Here is a 26,446-nt window from a genome sequence, read left to right on the forward strand (position 1 = left end):
TAACCTCAAGTCGGGAATGGGCTTACCAAATGCTTGCGTTTACTGAGCCGTAACACGTTTTATCTCACGCTGATTATAAGGATATTAAATATGGTAAATGTGTTCTGATGTTGCTCTGCAAGGAGATGGGAAAGATCAACTGAGACTTCTAAAAAATGTTCCTGAGCAGAACAACATCAGAACTTTCTCTGTTTTTCTTCTGAAGGTCTCTCTCTCTGACTGTATAGTTACAGAAACTGTTGCAGAATTTATTATATTGGCAGTTTCAAAACTTAAATAGCTCTGAAATGGGGGAAAAAATATGGAAATTGCAAAAGTGGTTAGAAGAACACACTGAACAAATGTACTTTTTTTTAGAAAATGTATATCCAGGATTCGGTTCGGGATTTGGCCAGTATTCTGCCTTTTTCAGCAGGGTTCGGATTTGGCAAAATCCTTGTGCCTCGCCGAACCAAATACTAATTTGTTCTGTTATCCAGAATGCTCGGGACCTGGGGTTTTCCGGATAACGGATCTTTCTGTAATTTGGATCTTCATACCTTTGGTCTACTAGAAAATCATGTGAACACTAAATAAACTCAATAGGCTGGTTTTGCTTCCAATAAGGATTCATTATATCTTAGTTGGGATCAAGTACAAGCTACTGTTTTATTATTACAGAAAAAAAGGGAATAATTTTTAAAAATCTGGAGTATTTGAAGAAAATGGAGTCTATGGGAGACGGGCATTCCGTAATTTGGAGCATTCTGGATAACGGATCCCATACCTGTATATGTAAATTAGGGGTGGAAGGGAACTCGCGTGACTTTTTGTCACAAAACAAGGAAGTAAAAAAAAAAGTGTCCTACCGTTTCCTTTCTGGCCCCTAATTTGCATATGCAAATTAGGATTCGGTTTGTTATTCGGCCAAATCTTTCACAAAGGATTCGGGGATTCTGCAGAATCTCAAAAAGAGGATTTAGTGCATCCCTAATACTTATCCTTTAATCTCCATCCTCACCGTGGTCCATGTAGAAATGAATAATCTCATGTCAAATAGGTCTCTCCGTGATTACACAGACATGCACATACGATTGGTTGTGAGCCTCTTCTATGTGGAATCCTTCCTGTTTAGCTTAGTTTAGATGATTGGGTTTTAGCTGCTGGATGGTGGGGCATAAGAGAAATATATTAATGGAAGCTGTTTTCCTTTCTAGATGCCTGCCTGCGCTGCCAAGCTTAGAACAAGCAGGAGGACTGTGTGGGTATGTTAATAACTGGCTCTATTTCTAAGCCTCCGGAGGTTCTTTAGGGTTACCTGCTAGTGAGAGGATTAAGATGCTGGGCTTACGTCACTGCCTGGATGGGGTCATTCCTCCATAGTGAAGGGCAAATGTCTTAAGCAGTGCTTGCTTTTTATCCTGATTGGAATTGTCTCCGAGAGCTGATCTTTCCTCACACAATCTCCCTTGAATCCTAGAATGTACTTTATACCCTGTTGGTGTTTGCCCAACTCACTATGTTAGAAATAAGCTCAAAGGCATCAAAAATCATGATCTGAAATGTTAAAATTAAGTAAGCTTTATCAGAAAGGTCTATATAAATACACCAGTAAACCCTAAACGTAATGCTGCTCTGAGTCCTCTGTCAAAAGAAACACTGCATTTCTTTCCTTTTATTGAATACACATGGACTTCCTGTTTTCAGCATAAACCTCGAGGGCTAGGGCTTGAGCATGCTCAGTTTGCTCCTCCCTTCATTGCTGTGATCTGAGCTCAGAGCTATGAGTGAGCAGGGGGGCTAACTCCCTGCATCAGTAGAGTAAGTTCCCCAATAGGCACAAATGCGTTAGGCCTTCACCTGTATTGTCCTAAAAAATGTATTTAAACTTTTAAACCACCTTTTGGTTTACTTTTTTGAAAAGACTCACATCCTTCTGCTGCGTTCCCTGCACCAGTGCTCAAGTTCAGTGAAGATTGCACTGATCCAGGGATCTCTATCACTAAGGGCTGTCCCAGTGTGTTTGTGGTATTTCCCAAGACTCCCTTCAGTGGTGTTACTTAGGCCCTAATCAATCACTATAGTTGGTAGCACAGCTTTGTAATGTTTGTACAGTTGTGGGAGGATAAATGAACATTGTTTCACCGTTGTCCCTTTCTAATGTCTGTATATGCTAAAAGAAGTTTCCAATCTTGGATTTTGTTACAAGTGTTAGTGACACTCACATGCTCAGTGGGCTCTAAACAGCTGTTGAGAAGCTAAGCTTAGGAGTTGTCGCTAATCATCAAGTTTGCCTGTAATTTAAAGGACCAGTAACATCAACATTTTTTTAAAAAAAATTCGTTAGAATACAACGAAAAAAAACACCAAGACAAATTAAAATTTCAAATCGCAAAGCCTTTATTAAGAAATAACTTACCAAAACTCCACTTCCTGTCCTCTTCAGAAACAGCGATATGGTGACCATCCATAGTGCGGTGCTGGATTTGTCCTCCCTGTCTAGCTCCCATAGTCGACTGACAGCAGGAAGACGGTGCTGGAAAGTGGCCCGGCTGGAAGAAGAGCTCAAATGCCCTCACAACATGGTCTCTCCCTCCCCGGCCCCTGGGTGCTTCACATGCAGGCGGCAGTTGTCATTGGCAGTGACCGGGAGATGAAGCTGTCAGTGTCAGTGTAATAGGAACTTAGATTGTAAGCTCAACTTGTGCAGGGTCTGGGAATGGTATAGAATCTCAATATATAAAAATAACTGTGCTCTATAAACAAAGAGTAATAATAATAACCACTGAGTTATAGAATTGCCCAAATGTTAAGTACTATGTAACTATGTTACTGGGTTAAGCAGAACAACCGCTGTCCCTTATGCCAACAAGACTGGGCAGTGCAGCGAATAGGCAAATAGCCAGCGTGGGACAATCCAAACGCCATCCTTGTGCTGCAGAATCACTCGCTACAGCTCATTAGCAGGAGAGTCGTGTCCTATTTGGTTCTGCCACTGATTGAGGCAGTTTGTGTGCAGTGTTTCCTATTGGTTTGCATGGATTGTATGCACATCCCAGGGCTCATCATGTCACCAGTGAATGCAAATGATCTGCTGCTTCCCACACCCTCCTTAAAGTAGAATAAGATATAAAGACAAAATATCTGGCTGTAGAGCCCTAGTATGTTCCTTTATACCTTGAACCTGAGAAATAATATTGTGTGCGTTCTGTTTCATGTGCAATAAACCAATTTCTCTATTTTCTAGAAAAAGTGACAGAATATTCTGGACCAATTGGAATTGGTAAAACTGATCTCTAAGATGTGGGGGGTATAAAACGTATTGTGTGTTATCTGACCGTGTGCCCAGAACAATATCTGCCTTTTAAAGCAAAAGTTGGCGTTAAATGGGGGGGGGGTTTAGAAGGTGGTGTTCTTATAATCTAATATAAGGTTTCAAAAATGCGAACTGCGTGAGACCAGGGGTGTAACTTTGCAGAGTAGTCTCTTTCTGGGCCCCCTTTGCACATAATGACAGGCAACCCACGATTCCCGCTGCACATACTCAGGGGTCACCACCAATTTCCACCCCCCCCCAAAGCTCACAGTTTCATGGCGACCCCTGGTAGGCCCCCCCTCTGCGGCTATTGGGTCTGCTTCCATGTTAGTTACACCACTGCATGAGAATAAATAAATAGGCAGTGTATCTTATACCAACATTAAACATTTGTTTCTAAGTAAATGCAGCTTTAGGGTAATGGCTGACGGGGAAATTGGTCTCCTGGAATAAAAATGCACAACAGCGGGCAATAAATTTCCCGAAAATGCTTGAAAATCCTTGAAAACATCTTTCCAAAGTTTTCTCATGGGGCAACTTCAGAGGAACAAGCTACTCATTTTCACCACCGGCAACTTTAATTATTATCAGTAGAGAAGCATTTTCAGATGATTTCTTGCATGGCGTTTTTATCACGGGCAACAAATCACCCTGTCAGCCGTTATGCTTATAAATACAAGTCTTTACATAAAGTCTGTGCCATAAAGCAAGATGGGTGCCATAAAGCAAGATAGGTTCATTTGTTTTGGCAGAATAGAAATAGCAAAATGAATTCCCCCATGGTGCTAGTTTAATGAAACAGCATCACAACGTATTCAGGCGCTGGACTATACATGCTTAAATACAAACCTGAAGTTGCACCAGCAGGGATCTGTCTCATATATTCTGCATATAGACTGAAACTGTGCTGCCGGTCTCTAGAATGAGTCTCGCTTGTGTGACATGGAATTAATCTCTTACTTCATTTATATGGCTGTAATCATATTTATGAATGCAATTTGTGAATTAAGAGCTTTCATAAATAAAAACAGTTTGAATACAAAAAAAAGATAAAATAAGGTGCTCACTAGTAATTAAGCAAAAATAAAGCATTTTATTAAACCCGAAAAGAAAAGGAGACACAAAGTGTATTGAGCAATCACATCCTTTTACTGGCTTCTCTGCAATGCTTCTATTCTCTATGGAGCAGATATTTTCCCGTTAGCTCACTTATCTCTATCCAAAGGAGTTCCCAGAATCTGCAGTTTGTGCTCTCACAGTAAAGCAGTACTGATCTGCCAAAAGTTGTTACCAGTGCCAGGCCAAGTACAAAGTGCGCCCAAGGCAAGCTGCTCTCACACTACAGTTGTGTTCAGAATAATAGCAGTCTAACAACTAACCTGATCACTGGTTTTGGTAGAAATTATATTTTTACATGGCAAATAATTTACTATTCGATGTAGAAGAGTAATAGAAAACCAACAGACCCAATGGTTATGACCTGCTGCTGATTCTGTGTAATTGAATCATTAATTGAGGCTCGGTCCAAATAATAATAATAGCTTCCAAATAATAGCAGTGTGGAGTTCTATTAATGAGCTCATTCATTCTGTGATAAAACAGGAGTCAATTCCGGCCCTTATTTAAGGAAGGAGCAAATGTTGTGCATGTGGTTATAGTTTATTTCTCTCTGAAAATCTGAGTAAACTGGTTCTTTCCAGACATTGTTCAGTAGAACAGAGTACTTTGATTAAAAAGTTGATTGGAGAGGGCAAACATATAGTAGTGCAGAAAAGAAGTGCAGAAAATGATAGGCGGCTCTGCTAAAATGATCTCAAATACAATGGCAATCAAAGCCTGAAAGATGTGGAAGAAAAAAGGGAAAACGACCATTGGAATGGATAGAAGAATAGCCAAAATGGCAAAGACTCGGCTAATGATCAGCTCCAGGAAGAGCAAAGAAGGTTTTAAGTGAGTACTGTTACAATTAGAAGATGCCTATGTGAAGCCAAGCTATTGGCAAGAAGCCCCCACAAAGTCCCATTGTTGAAAAATAGACGTGCTGAAGAGCTTACAATTTGCCAAAGAACACATTGACTGGCCTAAAGAGAAATGGCAAAGAAAAACTTTGTGCAGGCCCGGATTTGTGGCGAGGCCACATTGCCCAGGCCTAGGGCGGTAAAAAATAGGTGCGGCATGCCGCCCAGCCGCATTATGGGGACGTGTGCGCTTTTTCCCCGGCGCGCTGGGAAGGGGAAGTGTAGATGGGCACTAGGACCACGCACCCGCCTGGTCGGACCTCGCGGCCTAGTGGCGGCCAGCAAACAAATCCGGCGCTGACTTTGTGGACTGGTGAAAGCAAGATTGATCTATTTGGGTCTAGGGGGCCACAGACCGTTTGTCAGACGACCCCCAAACACTGAATTCAAGTCTCATTACAGAGTGAAGACAATGAAACATGGTGGCACAAGCATCATGATATGAGGATGTTTCTCATACTATGGTGTTGGGCCTGTTTATCAGTTACCAGGGATCATGGATCAGTTTCACTACACCAAAATACTTGAAGTCAGTTGCCTTATGCTGAAGAAGAAATGCCCTTGAAATAGATGTTTCAATAAGACAATGGCCCCACCACCAGTAAACCAGTAAACACCAGTAAACGAGCAACGTCTTGGTTCCACAAACATTTTTCTGTGTATTCAGTGAATGTTTGTAAAGAAGAATGCAGACACTGCTATTTATTTTGGAACAGCCCAATATTCCCTTTTCTTCACGTTCTGTAAAGGAATAACTCAAAATCGATACATTTTTCTTTATGGATTTTGAGCTTTGTTCACTTTTTCTTTTAAACACACTGCTTTTATTCTGAACACAACTGTAGGTCTCCCTGTGCATTTGATCGAGTGTGAATCAGAGGAAGAGTGACGGGCAGGACTCTGGACTAGGGTGTATGCAGCCAGCAGAGGTAAGTGACTGGCGCCACACCCAGTGTTACACCCTAGGAAAACCCCTCTTGTGCCACCACCTCTCATTATAATCTAGCATCTGCCCAAGTTCATCAGCATTTTCTTTTAGCCCAGGAGTGTCCAAACTGCGGCTAATGTACATGGTCGCTAATTGTGTGCATGTGTTCTTTAAATTTTACATGGGGTGTGCGGTGCGTGGCTTCCTAGAGCAGGAAAAGCAGTGTAACAAGTGAGCGTTCGGTTATAAAGGCAGGTAAGCATTTTTCAGTGGCATCGCCTGCTATGCTAGGGATATATGCAGCGGCTACATTTGTGAGCAACTTTTTTCAAGAATGAACATACTAAGAGTAAAATTAGAACCAAATTATCTGATGAGCACCTTGAGAATTCACTGAGAATTGCAACTACTTCCATTCAACCAGATATTGATACATTAGTTTCTCAAACACAAGGTCAAAAATCCCACTAGGTTTATAATGCCCTCTTTTCTTTTACAATAAAATAAATCAAAAGTTAGTGTTTGTGTGTATGTCGAGTGTGGCCCCAGAACATTTTTCTTCTTCCAATGTGGCCCAGGGAAGCCAAAAGGTTGGACACCCCTGTATTAAATCCAGATTTTTTCTTTCCCAGCATGTGTGTCTCACTCTGTCCTTCTCAGTTAGCTCTAATATCTGGGAGTAATTACTCAGTAATTCCGTGCTGCAGCAATTCCTTTATATCCAGCCAGGCTCATGCTTTGGTTTAGTCTCTGCTGTATAAGTGCACACTGGCCCAAAAGATCATTTCTGTACAAAGATGGTAAAAATACACCCCCTTGCAGTAACCCCTTGATATAAACGCACTTTATATCGAGCAGACTTGTACTACAGAGATTATGCAGCAGTCTCTTCCCTAGAAGAGTTTACAAGCTAAAGGGGTTATGTAATGTAATATTAGGTGTGCCCAGTTGTAGTAGACCATAGCAACCAATCAGCAGGTAGCATTTACTGGACATCTGTTTAAAAGCAAACATCTTATTGGTTGCTATGGGTTACTGCTCCTGGGCAAACATAGTGCCTTTTATTACATATGGGGGTAAGATCCCTATCACATTCACACACACTATGGTTCATTTTATTGGACACCAAACAACCTATCTGTATGTTTTCGGAGACCCATGTGAGAACAGACAAACTCCTTGCAGGTGGAACATTGGTTAAAACTGCATCCAGGACGTCAGAGTGAACTGCCAATGAAAGCCAGTTGAGTGACTGATGAAATGTCTTCAAGAAAAACACAAGTCCAGTCTGTTTGACTTATTTCTACAGACAACACATTAGGTTTACTTTCATTCATCTAAATGACAATCATAATTCTAATGTATATACTGTGAAAAAGGCATAATATATTGGCAGAACTACCTCATTTGTTTTTTTAAAGGAGAACTGTCACCTTTAGAAATCATTTTCAATTATTTTCTATTGCGTTCTATCAGGATATAAATATGGCAGTTCTAGCCATTTTCATTTTTAGGGTTCAGGTGTCCTTTAAATATCCAGTTTTCATAACCTTCCTTTATATTTTTAAACCAACCACTCCCATATTTTAACAAGATCCATTAAATGTCCCCATATACCAGGATTCTGATTTGAAACTGCAACTGCAGAGCTGATAATCCATCCACAGTCACCGGATATAAAGCTATTCTCCACTGGTATCAATTAAATGAGCATAATCCAATAAACTCGGCATGTGCTTTGTTGTCCACAAATTTAATGTTGTTAATAATTTAATAATCTAATACGCAACGGTTTAGCGCCTTGGAATGCTAACGTGAGCAAATGTTTTGTGCCCCAAGATACTGTACGTACCTTCCCCATTTACCAAAACTTCTGCCCAGTTCCTGCACTCCGAAATAAACATTTCCAAGGAAAATATTCTGTACCTTCCATAAAGCTTCTTGAGCACTGTACCCAGGAATGACCGGGAGATCTGGCCCAGATGAAGCAGATGTTTGCTTAATTAGGACAATTGTGCTCTCGCTATGGAAATTGGGAACTGGATTTGATTTGGTATTTGACATCATTAGTAAAGGATTCCATATTCATCTTAATCTGAAAATGATGGATTTGGTGGATTTAGAATGAGTTTCATTAGACAGCTAACAGGGACCTTGCTTTATGGCAGTGATATTAAATCTACCTTCAAGACGAGAGCCAGTGTCCATCAAGGCAAAGCAGGATCAATTTCCCTTTTTCTGAAAGTCATATTAACATTTATTGCACTGCTGATGGAATGCCAGTGCCTTATCTAGCTCTCTAATGAAACCTGCTCCAAGAGGAGACTGTATAGAACAAACTATAGAACATACTGTGCTACGCAATATGTTGGCACTATATAAATACATGTTAATAATAATAATACTGTATTATAGTTTTAACTATAAGGGTTCTTATTTGTTATACTGCATCTGACATCCTTTTACTCCCCTGTCAGTCCACTGGCAAAGCTGTTGTTCCCGGAAATGAATTAAATATAGTATTGACCACTTAAGAAGTGCCAGTTATTTACTGAATTCCTCCACATGTAACCATGAATGGATTAGAACCATTATTGTTACAATCAGGGCCGCCATCAGGGGGGGACAGGGGGGACAAGTGTACCGGGCCCGGGCATGAAGGGGGGCCCGGCAGCGCTGCATTTTTTTTGAAGATCCGGGCCCCCCTTACGAGCGCCCGAGCCGTACGTCTTGCCTCTTCAGTGCCGAATGCGGAAGTGCCGAAAAGCCGAAGCCGATGCGACGAAAAGACCCGAAGTCACGGAAAAAGCCGAAGTCCCGAAGTCACGAAGCGCCGAAAAGACCCGAAGTCACGAAAACAGCCGAAGCCGAAGTCCTGAAGCAGCGCAAAGACCCGAAGTCACGAAAACAGCCGAAGCCGAAGTCCTGAAGCGGTGAAAAGACCCGAAGTCACGAAAGGAGGCGAAGTTGAAGTACTGAAGCCATGAGTTCAATTCTACTGAACACCAGTTTGTGTTTTTTTTTTTTTTTTAATCCCCTGGCCACCAATGTATTATTTTAATATTCTATAGGCCCCTGCCACCAATCTTTTTTTTTAAAACTTTTGTTTTTGGGGCCCCAATTTTTTTTTTAACTCGTAAGGGGCCCCTTGCCACCATTGTTTTTTTTTGGGTTTTTTTTTTAAAAAAAAAATTAATTTTCTTTTTGGTGGCCCCAAATTTTTTTAACTTGTAAGGGGGCCCCTGCCACCAGTTTTTTTTTTTTTTTCAAAAAAAAATTATTTTTTTTTTAAATTTTTTTTGGGGCCCCAATTTGTTTTTAACTTGTAAGGGGGCCCCTGCCACCATTTTTTTTTTTCAAAAAAAATTTTTTTTCTCCAAATTTTTTTTTTGGGGCCCCAATTTGTTTTTAACTTATAAGGGGGCCCCTGCCGCCAATGTTTTTTTTTTTTTTCAAAAAAAAATTAATTTTTTTTCAAATTTTTTTTTGGGGCCCCAATTTGTTTTTAACTTATAAGGGGGCCCCTGCCGCCAATGTTTTTTTTTTTTCAAAAAAAAATTAATTTTTTTTCAAATTTTTTTTTGGGGCCCCAATTTGTTTTTAACTTAGAAGGGGGCCCCTGCCACCAATGTTTGTTTATTTTTTAGTTTTTTTTACATTTTTTTTTTGTTGGGGCCCCAAGTTTTTTTTAACAGGGGCCCCTGCCACCAATGTTTTTTAAAAAAAAAAAATTTTAATTTTTTTTTTTTGGGGCCCCAATTTTTTTATAAGGGGGCCCTGACCATCAATAGCTTTTTTACAACTTGTGTGGGGGGGGTTACTTTTTTAGCGCTGATGTCTGTGTGGTCTTTTAACTGCGATGTGGGCGGGATATGGGGCGGAGCTTGGTCGTCAGTGTGGGCGGGGCCCAGGGGGCCCCAAAAATTTTGTTGTACGGGGCCCCGTGATTTCTAATGGCGGCCCTGGTTACAATTATCAGTATTGCACTGCGGTGCCAAGCAGTCAGATATGCTAGCTGTTATACACTTGCTGACGTGTTTACACTATAATAAACTGGCACATTAGCAGTCAGTGTGTTATAAGTTCTAACAAATTTACCTAGATTTCAGTGCTGTGGAACAGTGTCCCTGCGGTAACCTGCCCATGTGCTAGTTGCTCCCTCCATTGCACCTTGGTACTTGTAATCGGCAGCTATAGATAGCAAAGCAAAAGCTCCTTAGTGCAGAGAACCCTCTTACCAGTCACTTTCAACAAATGGTACATGGGAAGGGTCTTAATGAAAATCCCTCTGTACTATTTAATGCCAAAGCTGCATTTGGTTTCTCTATCCCTGTGCCTGAAGTGAGGAGAGACGGCAGCAACTAGTAGACAACAAGAGGGTAAAAGTCAGTGCTTTTGTGACTTCTCTCCCTTAAGACTTGCATTTCTTGCTGCACCAGCCAAGTCCCCGGTGCAGCCATGTGTGACATGGGAGGACTAGATAATCTTATAGCTAACACAGCCTATTTGCAGGCTAGGAAAAGCAGTGAAGGGGATGCAAAAGAGCTGCAAAAAAGGCGCAAAAGCTTGTCTTTGCCTCCACCTGATGTCTCTCGTAACGAAGTTAAAGAAACAATTACCTTGGACTATCAAAGCATCTGCGTGGAGCAGCCTATTGGCCAAAGGCTCTTCAAGGACTTTCTGGCTACAGTACCAGAGTATAAGCTGGCTGAGGATTTCCTGGAAGAAGTGAAAGAATGGGAGCTAGAGGAAGGCTCCGCCAAGGAGCAGCTCATGGAGAAGCTGGTGAGCAGAAGGTTCAAGGAGCCTGCCGAAGGAAGTCTTAATTTCCTGGGGAAGGACCTCTCTAGCCGTATCCAACAAGCCCAGAGCAAAGACATGCCAGAACTGATTCTGCTTGCTAAAGATTCAGGAAATGCTTTCCTCATGGATGCGCCATTCCAGGACTTCCAGAATAGCCCCTTTTATGACCGTTTCCTACAGTGGAAAGCATTTGAGAGACAGCCAATCAACCAAAAATACTTCTATGAGTTTAGGATTTTGGGAAAAGGTGGCTTTGGTGAGGTATGTGCAAATTTTTGTAAATTCATTTTAGTATTTCAGCCTTCAGTGGCCCTTTTCATTAGGATGGCAGTTTAGCCATAGAGTGATACATTATATGACAAGTCTGTAAGAAGATGGATTAGAATGAAAAAGATTGCATAGATGAATGAATGGATAGATATAGATTGATGATACAGAGAGAGCGATAGATAAATAGATAGATAGATAGATAGATGATAGATAGATAGATAGATAGATAGATAGATAGATAGATAGATAGATAGATAGATAGATAGATAGATAGATAGATGATAGATAGATAGATGATAGAGAGATAGAGAGATAGATGATAGATAGATAGATAGATAGATAGATAGATAGATAGATAGATAGATAGATAGATAGATAGATAGATACTGTAGATAGATACTGTAGATAGATAGATAGATACTGTAGATAGATACTATAGATAGATAGATAGATAGATAGATAGATAGATAGATAGATAGATAGATAGATAGAGAGATAGATGATAGATAGATACTGTAGATAGATAGATAGATAGATAGATAGATAGATAGATAGATAGATAGATAGATAGATAGATACTGTAGATAGATACTGTAGATAGATACTGTAGATAGATAGATAGATAGATAGATAGATAGATAGATAGATAGATAGATAGATAGATAGATAGATAGATAGATAGATTAGATGATAGATAGATAGATAGATAGATAGATAGATAGATAGATAGATAGATAGATAGATAGATTAGATGGATAGGATGATAGATAGATAGATAGACAGACAGACAGACAGACAGACAGACAGACAGACAGACAGACAGACAGACAGACAGATAGATTGATAGATAGATAGATATTTCTCATACTAGAACCTATTTTGAGATATAACAGTATATCACTTTTCAGTGATAGGGCTGCTAACTGACCAAATTATAGAGGGCCCTAGTGATAGATGAATATAAATGAGTTAGAATAGAGTCAGACACAGTTATATAAATGCAAATTTATATATTTTCCTATAAGACTTTTCATTTGCACTATGAAAGGGTAATATCTGAGCAGCTACAGTATATCAGCTGTTATATATACAGTTATACTCAAGTTCAAGGTTTTTTTTTTGTTTGCTTTGTTGTGGATTTTGGTGCTAGGGGAAGATGTATTATTACAATTATTACAATCATTGATCTAGATAACTTCATAAATGATCTCACAAACACTTGAAGACAAAACTTTGCTCTAAAGAGATACCCAAATGCCATTAAAAGAAACCCTTCAACTGGTGTTTTATCTCAGAGTTATTTTTGTCTTAACTTTTTTTCAACATAAACCTTTAAGGGTAATGCAGGCAACAAAATGTGGGTGACAAATAGCACTGTTTGTCATTGAATTTACAGAATAATTATGCAATAGGACAGAAAACTTGTCAAATTATCGGTAAGAAGAAGGAGGCAACTGAGACTGAAGTGATGCTCTTATTCTTGACAGTTGACAAAGCTCCTGCTAAGATGCTTGAGATTAGACAGGGTACACAAAGGTTCTGATTCACGTACAGGACACAAGGTCAGATAAGTAGGCACATGTCCAAGGAGGCTTAAGTTACAAGCCTCCAGATGCTGCAGCTAAGGGCTCACGTATGTGTTACCTTTCCCTGCAGTTTTCTGCGTTTCCATACGACAGTCGGATCAATGTAGTTGTTTATGTGCGATTTTCCTTCACTTCTGTTTTCACTAAACCATCCGACACGTTGCATGTGTTTAGTCGCATTGTGACGTGTCGGGTCAAAAACGCATCATCTAGTCCTGCCCTAACTGCTCTGCAGGGAAACAATCATACTTATGAACAGCAGGGGGGGCTCCCACCTTACTTCCCAGCCATGCAGAACTCAAGCAGCTTTGTTTGTTTCCCTGTAGAGAAGTCGACGACTGTGTAGAGATTTGTATTGGATTTTATTTTTGCCTTTACATCCCCTTTACTGTTTCCAGCTGCAGGGGCAAAGATCATGGAGCCAGATTTAAACAGATAAACTGGGATTCTATTTAGAGGATTATTTTGTTGCAGCCACTGGTTCTGCAGAGTTGGAGAAAGTTTGTATTAAACAATACAAAAAGTATTAAATCCACATTAGATTACATGACAACACAGGACTCAGTGCAGTCTGCCTATTCTGATTATTAATCAGTCTTGTATTGGCTTTGGCAGATATTATTTGACTTGTGCTGTTTTGATACATTTTGACGACCCCTAAGCAGCCCAGACCGCACTGAGCATGTGCACAGTCTTAGTCTTGCAAAGATGTTTAACAAAGTTACAAGATGGTGACCCCCTGTGGCCAACTTTGAAAGCATAAATCATTTGTTTGATTAGGCTTGTGGTGCAGTAAGTTATTGTTTATGTTTAGTATACAAAATACAGCATTTCTAGCCTTATTCTATTTTAGACTTTACTTGCCCTTTAAGGGTTGAACAATTCTTGCTGTCTGATGAATCTTGTAGAGCAAGGATTGCATTGGTACGCTGATGCAGTCCTCTCCCAATGAGTCTGCATAGACCTGGGAACCAATCAATTAGATCAGCCTGATTCGGCCCAACACATGGTTGGCCAAATCAAACGAGTATCCTCTTGTTTTGGGACCAAACCAACCAACTAGTGGGTCTGTTTGTGTATGGTCAGGACTGTTCATTATGCTGACATGCCTGGCTGTATCTTACATAATAATGTGTAAAGGTTATTAGATTAAGTAAAATGCAAGCTACTTAATTAAATACAATTTATGACCATAGGTGTGCGCCATCCAGGTGAAGAACACTGGACAAATGTATGCTTGTAAAAAGCTGGACAAAAAACGACTCAAGAAAAAGAATGGGGAAAAAATGGCCTTACTGGAAAAGGAGATCCTTGAGAAGGTCCACAGCCCTTTCATAGTCAGCTTGGCCTATGCCTACGAGACCAAAACCCACCTGTGCCTGGTAATGAGCCTTATGAATGGAGGAGACCTCAAGTTTCATATCTACAATGTTGGGGATAAGGGAGTTGAGATAAAGAGGGTTATTTTCTACAGTGCTCAGATTTGCTGTGGGATTCTGCACCTTCACTCGCTGAAGATCGTCTACAGGGACATGAAACCAGAAAATGTTCTCTTGGATGACCACGGCAACTGCCGGCTTTCTGACTTGGGGCTGGCGGTTAAAGTTAAAGAAGGCAAAGCCATAACCCAGAGGGTAGGTACCAAACTGTGTCTGCAGCTTGAATCTCTGTGCATAGAGCACCAGTGGGGCCAGAGGTATTTCTTTTTGTATTATAAGAGCAAGTCTTAAATCTTGGGGATTTGCATTTGCTAAAGACCTTATGGGGCTATTTAATTTTAAAGACAGATGGTAAGGAGATTTTACCAATTAACCATTCGAAGGCTCCTAAGCTGTGAGTTTATGTAATGAATGTGATTAGTATTTTAACCAGTTACCCTATTCATGGGTGCAGGTTTCACACCTTTAACTTCCAGGAGTTTGTCATGGTGTAATCACATTGGTGTAAAATATTAGCGCAAACCTTTTTATCAAGGGACTGGCGGAAATGTATCATGGAATTACCATGAAGAGATAGCGATTTCCAGTAGTACATGAATTTGCAAGTGATTGGACATTAGAGACTTTTGCATAATAAGTCACAAACAGAAAATCAAATTAGGAGGTCTTTCCATAATTTGGTTCTCCATACTTTTAGTCTCCTCAAAAATCATTTAAATATTAATCAAACCAAATAAGATTGTTCTGCCTCAAAAAGGATGAAGTATATCCTAGTTTGGATCAAGTATAAGGTACTGTTTTCTTATTACAGAGAAAAAGATCAGTTATATAACTATTTGATTAAAATGGAGCTTAAGGGAGATGATCAATTACACAATTCTGAGCTCTCTGGATAATGGCTTTCCAGATTACGGATCTCATACCTGTACTGTATTGTACTATAGAATATCTGTACGTACATTCTGCAGTGGGGAAAAAAAACAAATATATATATATATATATATTTTTTTTTTTCCCCACTGCAGAATGTATGTACAGATAATGGATCTTTCCATAATTTGGATCTTCATACCTTTAATATACCAGAAAATCATGTAAAAATTAAATTAACCCCATAATATGGTTTTGCCTCCAATAAGGATTAATTATATCTTAGTTTGGATCAAGTACAAGGTACTGTTTTATTATTACAGAGAAGGAAATCATTTTTAAAAATGTTGATTATTTGATTATAATGGAGTCTATGGTAGACTGCCTTTCCTTAATTCTGAGCTTTATGGATAGTACATATATATAGTGGATAATGTACAACCTACTGTAATTTATGAAGAAATTATAAGTCACGAGGAGTTATGTGACCATATAAAAGCACGAGGCTGCAGTCCGAGTGCTTTTATACAGGTCACATAACTCCGAGTTGACTTCTGATATCTTTATAAATTTCTAGTAGGCGGTACATTATGCATTATAATGCATTATTATCTACATTTTGTGGGGGGGGATTGGGAGGGGGGTCAAACCCAATAGGTTGGTTTTGCTTTCAATAAGGACATATCTTAGTTTTTATCAAGTACAAGCTACTGTTTTATTATTTGGATTAATCTATATATTCCATTCAATATATAATGGAGTCTATGGAAAATGGTCTTTTGGTAAAGCTTTCTGGGTTTCTGGGTAACTGGTCCCATGCCTGTAATAATAAAACAGTAGCTTGTGGAGTTTATTTCATGTTTAAATTATTTTTGTTATCCTCAGCTCTGAAGTCAGTTTTAGTCTCCGCAAATTGATATGACTGTGAATGAGAATCTGGAGCCCAATCTGTTCATATGGAGGCTGCTGGGTTTAGTGCCATTTTTAATGACATCAGCATTTTAGTAGAAAGTATGAGGTATGTCTGCTCTGCACTTGAACTTCAAGAAGACATTCTATTGATTCTTTTTCTCGATTATTGGCTAATAATATTTGTTACTAATTAAACTGTAGGGATTAACCTAAGGAGGTTATAGTCAGTGTGATAACAGGAGATTTTACTCTAGCGACATCTAAAGCTGCGCATACACGGGCCAATAAAAGCTGCTGACAGACCGGATCGTGCCTGTGGCCCTCCGATGGGCTTCCCCGAAAGTCGGGCACATATCAATTGGGCAGGGTTAAAAATCTAGTTGGATCGCGGCCGCATCTGTTCGTTGATGTGGTCCCACAATCCGACTGCCCGTATTGCCTGCATTATAATCCGATCACTGGGCCGTAGGGCCCACGATCGAATCAGCCCAGTATTGGGCATATCGGGGAGAGATCTGCTCATTTGGAAAATAGCCAAACGAGCAGGTCTCTACCTGTATGGACACCTTAATACACGTATGAGATCTCATATTTGGAAACCTGATATCCAGAAAGCATGGAATTACCAGAAGGCTACCTCCTATAGATTCCATGTTAAAGAAGTGGTTCACCTTTCTGTTAACTTTTAGTATGTTATAGATTGGCTAATGACCTCTATGGCATCTTCTTCTCTCTTTCCAGCCTTTCAATGGCTGGAAAGAGACCCCATCTAAAAATGAAATGCTCTATAAGGCTACAAATGTATTGTTATTTTTATAACTTGGATCCTATTCATATTCCAGTCTCTTATTCAAATCAATGCATGGTTGCTAGAATAATTTGGACCCTAGCAACCAAATGGCCAAAAATGCAAACTGGAGAGCTGCTGAATAAAAATCTAAATAACTCAAAAACTACGAATAATAAAACATGAAAACCAATTGCGAATTGACATATAATATCACTCTCTACATTAGTGATCCCCAACCAGTGGCTCGTGGGCAACATGTTTCTCACCCTTGGATGTTGCTCCCAGTGGCCTCAAAGCAGGTGCTTCTTTTTGAATTTTTGGCTTGGAACAAAGTTTTAGAGTCATAAAGATCAAGTGTACTGTGAAACAGAACTTCCTGTAGACTGTCAGTGCACATAGTATTTGCACCAATTAGCCAATCACAGCCCTTATTTGGCTCTGCAGGGACTTTTTTCATTCTTGTGTTGCTCCTCAACTCTTTTTACATTGTGTACATGAATGCGGCTCAGGGGTAAAAAAAGGTTGGGGACCCCAGCTCTACATTATACTAAAAGTTAATTTAGAGGTGGACAAATAAGCAAATAATACTACATTTTTGAAATTATTACTTTGTTTTCTCTGTAATGATGAGTACCTTGCACTTAATGATGATTAAGCTGCGTGAATCCATATCAGTGGCAAAAGTATTGTAGGGGGCAATTTAACAACATAGTAAGTAAGGTTGAGGGGTAATATGTATATATATATATATACTGTGTATGTGTATATATATATATATATATATATATATATATATATATATATATATATATATATATATATATATATATATCAGTTAATAGTGCTGCTCCAGCAGAATTCTATAAAAAAATTTATATTTAATTTTGAAATCTGACATGGGGCTAGACATATTGTCAGTTTCCCAGCTGCCCCAGCCATGTGACTTGTGCTCTGATAAACTTCAGTCACTCTTTACTGCTATACTGCAAGTTGGAGTAATATCACCCCCTCCTTTTCCCCCCAGCAGCCTAACAACAGAACAATGGGAAGGTAACCAGATAGCAGGTCCCTAACACAAGATAACAGCTCCATGATAGATCTAAGAACAACACTCAATAGTAAAATCCAGGTCCCACTGCGACACATTCAGTTACATTGAGTAGGAGAAACAACAGCCTGCCAGAAAGCAGTTCCATCCTAAAGTGTTGGCTCTTTCTGAAAGCACATGACCAGGCAAAATGACCTGAGATGGAGCCTACACACCAATATTACAACTAAAAAAAATACACTTGCTGGTTCAGGAATTAAATTTTATATTGTAGAGTGAACTATATGCTGTGTAAACAGTGTCATTTAGAAATAAAAACTACACCATAAAAATCATGACAGAATCCCTTTAATATGTAATATGTATTCCCTTTTTGATTATAAGGTGTTTTTCATCCACCCTTCAATCTTTTAGGAGCAACCAGAGCCCTCTGAATAATAATTTAAGGTGCACATTAATATAACACAATGTAAGACAAAGATGTCTATTATGAGCCATGAGTCACTGTTTATATAGGGGCTTATATATGAGTTGTGTGTAGTGAAAGGGGAATTATCATGGGATTTATTGCAGGTCAATCCTTAAGCTCAGCAGATCAACAGAGAAAAGTAAATATGTGCTGTGTCTGAGCAAACAGAAATATAGGGGGCTAAGTTGGAGGATCTTCACTGCTCTGGGGTTATAGGGAGTCCTAGTCTGGTTCCAGAAGGCATACAGAATCTCTATTCTACACTTTATCCGGCTTTTGTTTTAGACTATTTAAGCAAAACTAAGCAAGTAAATGTCATTAAAAAATAACTTTCCACAATAGCAAGTTGAACTGACAGATTTATTCAATGATACAAGTATGGGATCAGTTATCAGGAAAACCCTTTATCCAGAAATCTCTGAATTATAGAGAGGCTGTTTCCCATAGACTCAAAAACTATTTCAGCTTTCTCTGTAATAATAGAACAGTACTATGAACTTAAAGGAACAGTAACACCAAAAAGTGAAAGTGTTTTTAAGTAATGAAAATGTAATGTAATGTAGTGTTGCACTGGTAAAAGCTGTGTGTTTGCTTTAGAAAAACTACTATAGTTTAATGTGATAAGGTTGTGCTTACCTTTAGGTCCTTAATTCCCCAGGGATTGTATAAGCAGATGGGAGGGGGGGAGTAGTTCCCCAGAGGTTATAAAAAGGGATGCCCACAAGGCCCGGACTGGCAATCTGTGGGTTCTGGCAAATGCCAGAGGGGCTGCTGTAAGATGTCATAGAAAGTTACTGTTTATTGGGCTGGTGGGGGGCTGCTTGGGCCTCTGTGTAATTGGAATGCCAGGGCCTATTTTCACTCTCAGTCCAGACCTGATACCCACATATTTTCTGCCTTTTTCTGATGCACCTACTGGCTGGATAGAAGTGGGGTGTTGCTGTTAGGGTGTTAGGTGGAGGTAGGCCTCAGTATAGGAGAAGAAAGTGTCAGGTCAGAAATTGTTATAGGTCACTTTAGGAGTGACAGCTAAGATCAGGAAAGATTTTGAGCCGCTAAGGCTCCAACGAGGAGATTATGGAGGGTTAGTACCCTGTGGCACCTCTGCTGCCATTATAGGGAACCAAGGAGTTAGGCTCAGGATTATGTAGATCCCAGAGTAATACATCTCTGCGGGTTTTGCCTGGTGGTTGAGAGTTGGTGACCAAGAGGCTATGCTACCTATAAGAAAGTGGGGAAGGAAAAGACAGAGTGTTATTTTGTATGTGGTTGAGCTGCTGCCACTTTATACCAACTGAGCATACAACCTGCAAAGTGAGATGATTGGCACCCTGAGACGGTTGAATCTGTTCAATAAATTGTTTCACTGTTTTTAAGAACCACTGGCGCCTAAAGTTATTGAGAAAGAGTGAATGGTGTGTGCCTATACCAGTGTGGCATCTCTTCCTCGTTTTCGTAAGCATGGGCCCCCCTAGGGTTGCCACCTTTTCCGGAAAAAAATACCGGCCTTCCAATATATTTATCTTTTTCCCTTTTTAAAAACATTGGGCTCAACCATTGTTTTTACCGGCCAGGTGGCAACCCTAAGCCCACCTAAAGATACAAAGTCTAGTACTATTAGTACTACTGGGAGTTGCTGGGAGTTAGGCACTTCCTCCATTTCGTAAGCATGGGCCCACCTAGGGTTGCTACCTTTTCCGGAAAAAAATACCGGCCTTCCTATATATTTATCTTTTTCCCCTTTTAAAAACATTGGGCTCAACCATTGTTTTTACCGGCCAGGTGGCAACCCTAGGCCCACCTGAAGATACAAAGTCTAGTACTATTAGTACTACTGGGAGTTGCTGGGAGTTAGACCCCTCCCCAGGTCTTCTATACCAACTGACAGTAACCAAGGAAACATTTGGGGGCACCCCCCGTACACCTGTTACATTTATAAAAGAAAGCTGCTGTGTAGTCATGGGGGCAGCCATTCAAAGCTGAAGAAGGAGAAAAGGCTCAGGTTACAAAGCAGATAACAGATAAGCTCTGTAGTATACAATGGGATTCTTCAGACCTTATCTGCATCAGGCAGCACCAGCACCAGGATCGCCACTGAGCGCAAGGCAACAATATACAATATTGTTATTCCTTAAAAACACTTTCATTTTTAGGTGTTATTGTTCCTTAAATCCAGACTAAGATAGAATTAATTATCAGAGGTAAAACCAGCCTAGAAATATTTTCTAGTAGACATAAAGGTATGAGGATCCAAATTACTGAAAGATCTGTTATCTGGAAAACCCTAGATCCCAAGTATTTTGGATAGCAGGTTCCATACCTGTAAAGGAGAACCGATACTGAAGGTCTGTACTTGGAAAGTGGGTCAGCAAATTATAGATTATAATGTATAGATAGGACCAATATATTCATCAACAGCTTCTTTTACCTGCAGTGTTTAATACAGATTTATATGCAACCCTTTATCATGTAAATTAATTAAGACATTAAAGAATGGACATAATTTTTTTTTTATATTTTGCATAGTCACTATACATCTATATACCATTTGTAGTTCCTGCTAGGTTTTCCAATGTGAATATCAGTAGTAGGGACGTCTGACATAGACTTTCCTATAAGTGTTTAGCCCCTCTGCCCAAGGAGACGGCACTGTGACCATCTGCCTGCCATCTGGTTGCCTTGGTGACAGAGGGCAGTTATGGGATAACGTATTTCATTAGATTTAATCATTGCTGTTTTTCTTTGTTTCCTTGGGAAAACAGGCTGGAACTAATGGCTATATGGCTCCCGAAATCCTTACGGATGAGGATTATTCCTACCCTGTAGATTGGTTTGCCATGGGATGCAGCATATTTGAGATGATTGCAGCCTACACCCCCTTTCGAGATCCCAAGGAAAAGACCTCCAAGGAAGAGCTGAAAAGGAAAACATTAGAAGATGAGGTTGTGTTCCCGCTCCCAACCTTCACAGAAGAGGCAAAGGACATCTGCAGACTTTTCCTAGCCAAGAAACCACAGAACAGGCTGGGAAGCAGGTGAGTTGTGCACTTCTAAGCGTCTATGAAGGTGTTACTGGCTCAGATTCCAAAGACATGTGCCTTTGAATATAGCTTTGCCTGCATTAGGCAGCATTGTAATCATGTGGGTGGCATGGGGCAGTACATGGGCATTCCTTAAATATCAATTTGCTGAGCACTGAGGGTACAATGTGCTACAGAACCTAAAGGGATTCTGTCATGGGAAAACATGTTTTTTTAATGCATCAGACTATAGCGCTCCTCCAGCAGAATTCTGCACTGAAATCTGTTTTTTGAAAGAGCAAACTGATTTTTTTTATATTTAATTTTTAGAATCTGACATGGACCTAAACATGTTGTTAGTTTCCCAGGTGCACTTAGTCATGTGACTTGTGCTTTGATAAACTTCAGTCACTCTTTACTGTTGAGCTGCAAGTTGGAGTGATATCAACCCCCCCCCCAGTAGCCTATCAACAGAACAATGGGAAGGCAACCCATTGTCGGTACTGAAGCAATAGAAATTGGTACTGTTGGTACTGAAGCAATAGAAATTCTTAATGAATCAGATGCAAGTTGAGTGTGGGACTGGCCATACCAGGGATGACTTTGACGTAGCTGACCAGCTTAAATACTATGTCCTAAATATATTAATAATGGGTTGAGTGCAGAGGAACTCTTGTATTTGTCTATATGTATTTTGTGGTCACAGCCTCATTGCACCCCCGCCTAATGGTTTTAAAAATTAGTGGAGAGCACAACTTTCGCTTGTTTGTTATAGTTATACAGGAGCAGTGGCCAGCTCCATGTTGTAGCTCCCACCCTTCCCAGCTATAGTCAGGTGATCCCAGTGATGGCCAATAAAAGGGCAACCTTGTTTGGGAGTTTTAACCTTGAAATCAGCAAGTAAATTGCAGGTAAGACATAGTCTCTGTGTAAAATGTATTTTTTTCAGCTCCCTGACATATGCATTGCTAAAAATGCTCCCATGCCCCACCTAGTGGTATATATGAGAACAGCACTCAATAGTAAAAAAATCCAAGTCCCACTTAGACTCCGCCAGTTACACTGAGTAGGGGAAACTATACCTTATCTGAAAGCAGTGCCATTGTGAAGTCCTGATCCTTTAAAAATGCACAGGATCAGGTACAATGCAGGAGACAGCATTATATTCATGTTGGTATGGGAGCAGTACATTGGTGTCTTCTAGATATGCAAGTTACGCAGCACCATACAAAAAAAATACATTTGTTCGTTCAGGAATAAAATTTTATATGGTAGAGTGAATTATTTGTAATGTAAACGGAGTAATTTAGAAATAAAAGCAACATCATAAAAACCATGACAGAATCCTTACTTTATGCCACCACAAGCTGTGTCAATGCAGTAGTTCTGGGTAAACTTTGCACCATATTTTTGCACTCTACCAAATGTTATGTTAAATTGTACACAGGCATCTGAAAATACATGTTACATAATATCCTGGTATCTCTAGGTACATGGTTCTTTACTGTTCCCACCTGGCCTTGGGTCCCTGTGGCCATGGGATATGCTTCCAACTATTTATTCCACTGTGCAATTCTTTGGTGCTCTAGCCTGGACATTTACCCTACAGAACAGAATGAGGTTTACATTCATTGTGTAGTTATAAGGGTGTATAACTCATTTATTTAGCCATATTACATACCCTTTTCTCAGGATATACAATTGTAAAAAAAATGTATAACTCATAGAGCCCTGAACTATTTGGACTTCCAATCCTGTGTTTGATTGTATGGATTATTCTAAGCAGGAAGAGCAGAAATCCTTTTTCAATTTCCACTGCTGCAAAACCATTTGAGAATAAATGTTTGCAAATCACAAGTGTTCTCTTATGTTTCCAGCAGATGGCACTGCTCTCCCCGGTGTGATCCGATATGATATACTTGTTCTTTATACCTAATGGTGCAGTTTGCAAAGGCTGCAGAGAAAAATCCCTTTTGGTATTTTGCAGGGGGATTATGTCTTCGGAATGGCATTGGTAAAGCTGGGCACATACGTCAGAGCCTTATTCCAAGTGCTTCAGAGCAACGCTTGTATTTATATAGCATCAATCCTTGCAGCTACTGTCTTACACAGAATCATTTTGTATTTTGGAAATACTTCCAATGGGATTGCAAATAATAAAGTTATAATTATCATGTATCGTAGACCATAAAGATCTCAATAGCCCACTTTTCTGATTGTATTATTCTCATTGTTATATTATTCTTGATTGGCAAAGGGCTTGCATAGGTCTGTAAATCCAGCACATAGGTCTCACTTATCTTCATTTTCGCTAATTATCATTAGCCACATCAGCAGCAGTTTCAACACCCCTATTTATCTGTCGCTGCTTCCATTAGAGTCCTATGGGAACAAAGCTGCTTAAATCAGATATAAGCAATTGCTTCCTATAAGCCCAGATTTAGAGCACTACGGGGCACAAAATGTGATTGCTAGAGCAGAGGGACCTGCAGACATTTAGAAGGGCAGGACATAAAGTGGAAAAAAACATGGCATTTTGCAACAATGTTTTGCATTTTGCACCCTGCTCTGCAGTAAATGATCCCAACAGACACAATTACCTCCACTCAGAAACGCTTAAATAACTGATGCACAATTTCAGTAGAGGTTTACCAATTGGATTCTCTTCCTCCAAGAATTGCAGGGCCCTGAAAGTTTTTGCTGTGGGTCCAAGTAACTTTTGGTTAAGCAACTGTCCTCCCTCCTGTGCCCTGCACCTGGCTGTGCATCAGTGTTATGCCTCCTTCTCAGGAATAACACAACAAGGTCTGTTAATTTAGATTCTAAAGGTTTCCTAGGAAGATAACAAAGGAAGAAGGTGCTCCAGAATATAATATACAAATATGAATAGCTCATCAAGTATATCATGTGGTCCAGGTGCACCAGCCACAGGGAGTGAAAACTGAATTATATAACAGGAGAAATGGGGCTATCTGGCTTTAGTATTGATTCTGTGCCCTAAGGAATCCAACCATTTTTTTGAAGTTGGGGAACAGTGCCCCCATGAACGGAATGGAATTTATGGAAAATGCTGCTACTTTTGGGAATTTGATGCTGATTATTTTCCTAGGAAAACCGAATAGTATAACAGGAAAAGCAGGCCTATCTGGCACTCTGAGGCATCCACAGGGCCAAAGATCAGTTAAAAAACTAATTTGTATTGGTCAAAGTTAAAAATGTGCATACATCTACTAGAGCCCTATGTGTTTCGTACCTCTGGGGTACTTAATCAAGCCCAACAGGCAGGCAAAGTATGGCACACACAGGGAGCATAGGGCAGGCAGAGTATGGCACACACAGGCAGAGTATGGCACACACAGGGAGCATAAGGAAGACAGAGTATGGCACGCACAGGGAGCATAGGGCAGGCAGCGTATGGCAAACACAGGGAGCATATGGAAGACAGAGTATGGCACACACAGGGAACATAAGGAAGACAGAGTATGGCACACACAGGGAGCATAGGGCAGGCAGAGTATGGCACACACAGGCAGAGTATGGCACACACAGGGAGCATAAGGAAGACAGAGTATGGCACACACGGAGCATAGGGCGGGCAGAGTATGGCACATAAGGTGCATATGGCAGGCAGAGTATGGCACATAAGGAGTATAGTACAGTCAGAGTATGCAGGCCTGGATTTGTGGCGAGGCCACATAGGCCTGGGCCTAGGGCAGCCATTGAGAATGCAGAGTTGTGCGGCACTATAGCGCATGCACATGGGGGGTGTGCACTTGCACGAGTTCATGAGATCAACAATGTGGGCACTTTCAGTCTGGGTCTGAGAGCGAACAGTACAGGGCTTTAGGGGTGTTAACAGTATAGGGCTTTACAGGTTTACAGTTACCTTTTACAGATACCTTTTAAAGCCTACACAAGGTAAGGAATCACAATAGGCAGACTTTCATGTAGAAGCCACACAAGGGAGGGACACCAGTTGGACAACACTGCCCTAGTGAATGAATTATAGGTTAAGTCAGGCACTGCAAGGTTACTCCAATGTGTGTATGACACGCTGCCTCTATTTTACAGGACCAATGATGATGATCCAAGGAAACATGCCTTCTTCAAATCTATCAACTTTCAAAGGCTTGAGGCAGGGATGGTGGACCCCCCATTTGTACCAGACCCTTCTGTGGTCTACGCCAAAGACATCTCAGATATTGCTGACTTCTCTGAGGTCAAAGGAATCGAATTTGATGACAAAGACGCTAAGTTATTCAAAAGGTTCTCAACAGGAGCAGTACCTATCAGCTGGCAAAAGGAGATCATAGACACAGGACTGTTTGATGAGCTCAACGATCCATCCAGGGAAGTGACAGGCGGTGGGAACAGCGGTGAAAAGTCAGGAGTTTGTTCTATTCTTTAGATACTCCTCTAGACATCAGGGTGATGAACATCATTGTTCAGAGTTCAAAATGGCACCTTTGAGGGTGAGAAAAGGCAACATGGGGATGTGCACTTAACAGCTTTCTCCCACTGGGGAACTTTCCACCAAATAATAGTAAGATTATTTGAGATTATTATGAGATTTTCAGATGGCTGTGTGCATTTTCTTCAGCCAAAGACCACTAGCTGCCATAAAGAAATATATAAATATACTGTATACTCATCAATATTAGACAGGTACGAAGTGTCCCGGCAGTGTGTAGGAGGCCCTCACAGCAGGTCTAAAGGCTGCACCTAGACCATAAATAGGAACCAGTGTGTCAAATTAGGTTTGAATTTAATTGATAACAATGGATAAAATGCACAGCACTAACCACTCAAGTGGAAATGCTTTAACACATTTGAGAAATACAACCTTTACATGCTTTATGAGTAAGGGCAGTACTTGCACACGTTTGGAAGGCTTTATAGACCTGAGTTGGTACGACTGGGCTTTTTATGCCGGAGAAGATTTAAAGTCACATCAGATTTATAACTCTCCGCCGTTATGGGTTCAATGATGGCTCTTGTG

General features: G+C 40.2%; 1 protein-coding gene across 1 annotated transcript; it reads left to right on the forward strand.

Annotated features, from left to right (window-relative positions):
• Positions 1 to 10,531: 10,531 nt before the first annotated feature.
• Positions 10,532 to 26,234, forward strand: grk7.S (G protein-coupled receptor kinase 7 S homeolog). The gene is given in 4 exon segments (NM_001137580.1): positions 10,532 to 11,305; positions 14,097 to 14,534; positions 21,191 to 21,462; positions 25,519 to 26,234. Coding segments are annotated over 4 exon segments (1,653 nt in total). The 5' UTR covers positions 10,532 to 10,699; the 3' UTR covers positions 25,856 to 26,234.
• Positions 26,235 to 26,446: the final 212 nt, after the last annotated feature.

This window comes from Xenopus laevis, chromosome 5S, assembly GCF_017654675.1.
Source record: "Xenopus laevis strain J_2021 chromosome 5S, Xenopus_laevis_v10.1, whole genome shotgun sequence".
In the NCBI taxonomy this organism is placed as follows: domain Eukaryota; kingdom Metazoa; phylum Chordata; class Amphibia; order Anura; family Pipidae; genus Xenopus; species Xenopus laevis.